The sequence below is a fragment of the Prinia subflava genome, chromosome 8 (assembly GCF_021018805.1).
Source record: "Prinia subflava isolate CZ2003 ecotype Zambia chromosome 8, Cam_Psub_1.2, whole genome shotgun sequence".
In the NCBI taxonomy this organism is placed as follows: domain Eukaryota; kingdom Metazoa; phylum Chordata; class Aves; order Passeriformes; family Cisticolidae; genus Prinia; species Prinia subflava.
This window is the reverse complement of record NC_086254.1, coordinates 17,389,056-17,395,857: the sequence shown is the minus strand read 5'-3', so window position 1 is coordinate 17,395,857 and position 6,802 is coordinate 17,389,056. Positions and strand designations below refer to the sequence as shown.

The 6,802-nt window shown below is 59.9% G+C and overlaps 1 protein-coding gene across 1 annotated transcript; it reads left to right on the top strand.

Moving 5' to 3' along the window:
- The first annotated feature begins 4,076 nt into the window (after positions 1–4,076).
- Positions 4,077–6,648, top strand: LOC134554422 (transmembrane ascorbate-dependent reductase CYB561). The gene is made up of 6 exons (XM_063404968.1): positions 4,077–4,209; positions 4,334–4,541; positions 4,719–4,817; positions 4,908–5,011; positions 5,088–5,245; positions 5,858–6,648. The coding sequence occupies exons 2-6, from the start codon at positions 4,340–4,342 to the stop codon at positions 6,054–6,056; spliced, it is 762 nt and encodes a 253-aa protein (XP_063261038.1). The 5' UTR covers positions 4,077–4,209; positions 4,334–4,339; the 3' UTR covers positions 6,057–6,648.
- Positions 6,649–6,802: the final 154 nt, after the last annotated feature.

Here is a 6,802-nt window from a genome sequence, read left to right as displayed (position 1 = left end):
TTGATAGACCAGGACAAACCTGGAATGGGTTCCAGGCTTGGCAAATAGCAGTGTAGCTGGAGCAGCATCTCCAGAGCCACTTCAACTCACTGATCTGAAGGAAGCTGTGGCAGTGCCAAGCACAGCTTTGAGCAGCCTTGAACACCTTAAGCATCCCTGAACATCCTCCAAGAATCCCTGAGCAGCCTTGAACATCTCTGAACATTCCTCAGCAGCCCTGAGAAACCTTGAACATCCTGAGATGCCTTGGGCAGCCCCAAGCAGCCCAAGAGGTCCCAAGCATCTCCTCAACCTGCAGGTCCATGCCAGGACAGCCAGCACAGGTTCTGGTCCCTGACACATCCCCATCCCAGCAGTGCTGGGAGGATTTCATTACCTCCAGCTCGGGGAAAGCTCAGGCAGATTTGATAAAGCCATTATGCCCCTGGCAATGCCTTTAATTAAAGAGCTTGTTACAAATGGCTGCTGCTTCCTGGTAGGAAGAACTCAGCAGTGAAGTGGTTCGTTTGCCCCTGGGTTGGCTGCCACCGTGGCCCCTCGGCAAACACTGCCATTGTTCTTGATGTATGGATGGGACAAGATCCACCTCCATTTAATCCTCAGGGCTTAAGGACTGTTCTCTTTCCTTGTCTGCTGGAAGTTGAGATAGTTCAGCTGGACACATGTTTATAAACATTTCTAAACCTGTTTGGTATTGGGTTACACAGTGCTGTTCTCATCAGGGCAAAGCTGTATGTCTTGCCAAGTATCCTAAAGGGTGAATCCCCAGATCTCATGCCCTTTGTGGATTTTCCAAGTGTCTCAGCTGGGCTGCAGTGGGGGGAGTCCTCCCTCTGCTCTGCCCAGCCCCCTGGCCAGTCCATCTCAGCCATGGCACAGCCCGATGGCTGAAGGTTTTCAGTTTATGGTGGCTTTTATGGCTTTAGCAGGTTATACAGGTAAACCATTTTCCTGCCAGTGATAAAGCCCCAGGGCAGGCCGGGTGGTGGCAGTGAATCCTCTGGCAGTGCCATACTCCATATCTCGGACCTCACCTCCCTCTGCTCGGGGTGGTGGCTCTGGGACTCTGCCCTGTGCTGTAGCAGGGCCTGGACTTTGCTGTTGCTGTGTCAGGTCTCCAGCAGGCTCTGGGGTTTCAGTTCTGCTGAATCATGCCGTGGTGGTAGTTGTGGGTCCCCAGCTCCTGGGGTCTGTGCCCCACAGCACAAGTCCCTGCTGTGGGAGGGAGAAGGGAATGGGGATGTTGGTGGGGGTCTCAGCTGGGACTTCAGATGCCTTTACTCAGGTTTTCTGTGTGCGTGACAGCAGACCTGAGTGTCCAAGGGAAGGACTGGGAAGGGCTGGGGGAGCAGCCCTGCACCCCAGTAGAGGCTGTTACACCTGATCTTCTACACCACGGGAGCCTCAGATCCCACCACCCCTCCAAGGATGTTCCAAGCCCCCATGGGTGGTCCAGAGCAGAGGGTGCAGCAAACCCTGCCAAGAGTAAGGGTGTGCTGGTTCCCAAGGGTGCTCCGGCTCTGGGGGTGCCCCGGGTCCCTCTGGGTGTCCAGCACTGAGGCTACTGCCCATCCTCCTCGGTCCGTGCCTGCTCTCTGCCTCCTGCGGGGGATCCATCCTCTCGGCGATCCCTCCCTCCCCAGCGGGCTTCTGGTGACATCTAGTGGTGTCACACACAGGGACAGACACACGGACACACGGACACGCGAGGGGAGGAGCGTGGGTGTGGGTGCGCAGCGCTGCACCCCGGGACCCTGTCCACCCTCTGCCAGGAGGGGGACAGCCCTCCTCTCCCCCCCAGTTCGCCTCATTTCCCCTCATACCCCGTCTCCAGGCTTTTTTCCCCTCAGGGATTTTCCACAGAGAGTGCAGGATGTGCCTGGCGGGGCTGGAAGCGCTTGCGGTGGGCCAGTGGAGGTCGGGGGGTCCTGTCACCCCTCTGCCATGGCCTGAGGCACCAGCCCAGCCGGGGGGTGCTGCTTCCGAGGGTGTCCCTGCAGTGCTGCTGGAGGGTGCAAGGATGAGCCAGACCCGTGCAAGGCCCAAACACAAATTAAAGGGTGACAAAGCCCCTGTGCAGGGGGCAGTCCTGTTGGGGCTGTGCAGGGAACAGGCCTGTAGGGCTGGTGCATCCTGGCCCGTTTGGAGCTGGAGTGTCACAGGGTGAAGGGCTCAGGTGGGTGCCCGGAACAGCTGGGGCTGGGGGTGTCACACACACTGTTAGTGACCCACCTCCTCGAGGACTGTCCCCAGAACACACAGACGCCACCGGGCGGTGATCCTCCCTCTCCCTCTCGCAGCCCCTCTGCAGTGACACCTCCCTCTGCGGCCGTGCTGGGGGTGCAGCTCCCCCTCGCTCTGTCGTCGCTCCGTTGCCGTGCCAACGCGGTGGCCCTGTCCCTGTTCAGACACTGTCACCGCGGGGCCTGGCACAGGCAGCACCACACGGTACTCACAGGTAGGGCTGGGGGACATGGGGGAGCTGTGTGGGTGTCTGCCTCCACCCCCCCAGCACATCACTTGGACCCTACGCAGTGATGAACTGGAGAGAATCCCCTCCCCTGCATGAGCCTTTAGCCCCCACTGAGAGCAGGGACAGTCCCTGAGACCTCCCTGGCATTTTGGAGGATCCCACCCAGAGGCCACAGTGAGGGGCTGCTGGGCTGTGCAAGGCGCATCTTCCCAGCCCGGGGCACTTGGGTTAACCAGATTGACCAGAGAAAACACCCCACCCAAAGTAAGGAGCAAGTGATTTGCCCTGGGAAGAGAGAACTGGGGATGTGCTTGGGCTGCAGCGGGGACAGAGGCTGGGAGGGGAACAAGCAGCTCCTGCTGATGGTGTCCAGTCACCCCAAGTTTTCCCAGCACTCAGTGGAGGCTAATGGGCAGTTCAGAAGATCCTGCTCCCAACAGGCTCGCCCTGTGTCCTGCTGCCAGGCCCTGTGGCTGGGGGTGTTCATTCTCTGTCCCTCCATCCTCAGGGCTGTTGGGGACTGTGTTTGCCCTGTGTGAGTGCCAGTAGGGCCAGATGTTTGCATCTGGTGAGAGGGCAGGACAGGGTTACATGGGTCCCTATCTGCAGCCCCCAGATGTGCCAGCAGCCCCTCGGTGTGCTGGGAGGTTGGGGCTGGCTGCTGTGATATGGGGGGAGCCGGTGCCTCTTGCTGTGTCCCCCCAGCCTGGTCCCCCTGCCCATCCCACAGAGCACCCCGTGGCCCCAGGCAGTGAGGCTGGACACAGGTGGCCTTTGCAGTGCAACTTAATGGGATAAACCAATTCTCTTAACCCACTTATCTGGCTGATCCAATAAAGGTGGCTGAGAATAAAGTGTGTGCATGGTCTTAATGCATTTCCCCTCTCCATGCTCCCCCAGTCCTGACAGCATCGTGGGTCCGTCTGCCACAGCAGGCAGGAGGCTCCTCCTCCCCAGAGGCAGTGCAGAGGGGCCAGGGCAGAGGGGGGACATTGGCCCTGGGGATCAGGACATCTGCTGGCTACGGGTGACTGGGAAGAGGAGAGGTGGCTGTGACAGTGGTGGAGGTGGCTCTGATCCACAGAGGGATAACCCAGCACAAAGCATACTGCAGGTGAGTTGTGGGGGCCATGGGAAGAGTCTGTGGTGTAGCTGTGGTTGGGTGACACCATATTTGTCCCCCCCAGCAGCAAAGATATTCACTCAACCCCACATCCCCAAGGGCCATTGCTTTTATCATGGAGAGGGTCCCTTGCTTGCCCCTGCACTGCCTTCCTCTCAGGGTTTGGGGGTTCTGCAGGGGGTCTGGGAATGGGTGGGCTGGGGAGGGGATGAAGGTGGGACATGGGACATGGTGTGGGAGGGATGGGGCTGGAGGGACAGTGTTGGAGGGATGGGGATGAAAAGGATGGAGGTAAGGACAGGCACAGAAGGACAAGGATGGAGGGTTATGGATGGAGAGACAGTTGGTGCCGGGAGGGCTGGGACAGGAGGACAGGCAGGGCATAAGCAGGGGCAAGAGGGTTGGGAAAAAGGACAGGAGCAGGGTGGCAGGGGGAGGAAGGTTGGGAAGAAGGACAAGAGTAGGGAGGCACGGACAGGAGGATTGGACAGGAGTCCAGGAGCAGGCAGGAGGTGCAGGAGCACGGGGATGGGTGTGCCGTGGTGGCTGGGAGCCACCTCCAGGTGTGGGTGACGCACACAGTGAGACCAGGAAGCGTCCGGCTCCGTGGCAGGTGAGGGTGGAGCAGAGGTGCCGGCGCTGCTCCGAGCGGGACCCTACCCCAGGTCTGGCCAGCCGAGAGCTGCTTTTGCTTGGGGCCACTGTGACTTCGCTGCCCCTCCTCTCTGTCCCTGCAGGCTGCCATGGATGCGGCCCCGCCGCCCACCAGCCCCGCCGGGCTCTCGGCGTACGTGGCCGTGTCACAGCTGCTGGGCCTGACACTCCTGGGCATCACGGGCGCCTGGCTGGGCCGCTACAGGGGCGGCGTGGCCTGGCACGGCCCCCTCCAGTTCAACGCCCACCCCCTGTGCATGGTGCTGGGCATGGTGTTCCTCCAAGGTGACGGTGAGCAGGATGGTGGGACAGCTGTCCTGTCCCAGCTGCAGCCTCCAAAGCCTGGAGCTGTGCTCGGGCAGGGACTGAAGGGGACAAAGTGGTGACAAAAGACGCGGAGAAGGTGTGCCAGCATCCCTGGGCGATGCTGGGTGATTCCGTGGATGCTCATGTGTCCTTTCTGTGCAGCTCTCCTGGTGTACCGGGTGTTCAGGCACGAAGCCAAGTGCTCCACCAAGGCACTGCACGCCTTGCTCCATGGCCTGGCACTGCTCATCGCCTTCGTGGGTGAGTGCTGGGCTGGGCTGGGCTGGGCTGGGCTGGGCTGGGTGGGTTGGGCAGGATGTAGCCCTGGTGCTGACAGGTTCTTCTCTGCAGGCATCGTCGCTGTCTTTGAGTCACACCGGGCTAAGGGCATCCCTGACATGTACAGCCTGCACTCCTGGTGTGGGATGGCCACCTTCGTGCTCTACCTCCTGCAGGTACGGGGTGTGAAGCCCCTGACCCCCGGAAGGGAAGGGACTCTGCAGTGCCTGTGACACCCCCATGTCCCCACAGTGGTGCCTGGGCTGTGGTTTCTTTCTGTTCCCCAGAGCCTCGTTCTTGCTGAGAGGGTGGTACAAGCCCCAGCACATCTTCTTTGGCATCACCCTCTTCATCCTCTCCATCACCTCCTGCTTGTTGGGCATTACTGAGATGCTCCTCTTCAAAATCAGGTGGGTGACCAAGCTGGGGTGAGGGGGTGGCCCCAAGACCTCCAGCAGAGGGCAGCCTCTGTCCCTGCTTAATCTGTGGCTCTTAAATCTCCCCTCGAGGCCTTTATTTCTGCTGCTGCTGAGTCACTTACCAGATGATGTTTCACAAGGGGCTGGATGCTGCAACAGCTTTCTTGGGAAATGTGGATAAAATGCTCACTGCCACTTCCCTGTGGCCAGGTATTTGCAGAACCACTCAGGACACTCATGTCCCTGAGGCCTCTGCTCTTGCAGCTGGAGGACACTGATGAATGACCCAGCTGCACACTGGGGTCACCTCCAGCCCCAGCACTGTGGGGACAGGGCTATGGGGCACCCCAGGAGTCACTTCCCTCTAGTAGGGGGAGTACTGGGCTGCCTATAGCCCCAGTACAGGACTGCCACCAGTTTCATCTGCTGTCACCCAGTGTCTCTTCCAGAAGTGAGCAAAACACCAACACTCATCTCTGGCTCTGATTTGGGGAAAGGGACCCTTCCCATGGTGTATGCCTGAAGGATGAGGAGAGGGTCCCAGACAGGACAGGGACAGACCACCCATCCTTATGGCTTGAGCATCCCTTTCCATCCCTGCAGTGATTCCTACAGCCACTTTGTGCCTGAAGGCATCCTGGCCAACACCCTGGGGGTGCTGCTGGTGGCTTTTGGGCTGGTGGTGGGCTATGTGCTGACACGGGAGGAGTGGAAGCGCCCACCACTGGCAGAGGAGCTGGCCCTGTCCATGGACTTCAAGACCTTGACAGAGGGAGAGAGCCCTGGTGGTGGCAGCCAGTGACAACTCCAGCTCCTGGTCTCCAGCTCCTGGGCTCCTTGTGATGTCTGAAATGTTCCTGTGCACCCTGTCCCTGGTGGTTTGTATCTCTGCCCAGCCCAGGGTGACGAGGACAGCTGGGGAAGGACGTGCTTAGTGCAATGCTGCCCGCTGAACTCAGCCTTGCTTGGCCTTAATCATCCTAAGCCCTGTCCACCCCTGGTGATCCCCAAACCTGTCCCAGCCCTGTGGGAATGGCAGTGCTGTGGGCAGGGCAGGGGCTGGCAGGGGCACAAAGGAGAGGGGCTCTGTGCTCTTCCCTGCTCTGGGGATGGAGTGGGAGCAGAGATTTGTGCACTGTGGGCAGCCAAAGCCTACAGCCTGTTCTCAGAGCTGACAGGCAGAGGGGATGTTTGCCACCACTGGGATGTCCCACTCACAGGCAGCCCCTCACCCTCCAGCATGGCCACGTGTTGGGGAGGCTCCCCTGAAGGGCTCCCTGGGGGTGACTCTATGCCTGTGCAGGTTCAGCAGCTTCGTGTCTGAAGTGTTTTCTCCCCATGCATGATGTGTTTGCTCAGTGGATGCTCCCGACCTAATAAATGTTTGCAGCTAACCCTGTCCTCCTCCTGACTCTGCCTTCCAGATCACAGTTTTGGGGTACCCTTGAGTCCCCACACACCAAGGGCAGCTGGAAGAGGAACTGCCTGAGGGGCTGGGGAAGGTGGGCGGGTGTTAGGGGTGCGATTGTCCTGTCCAGTGCTGCAGAC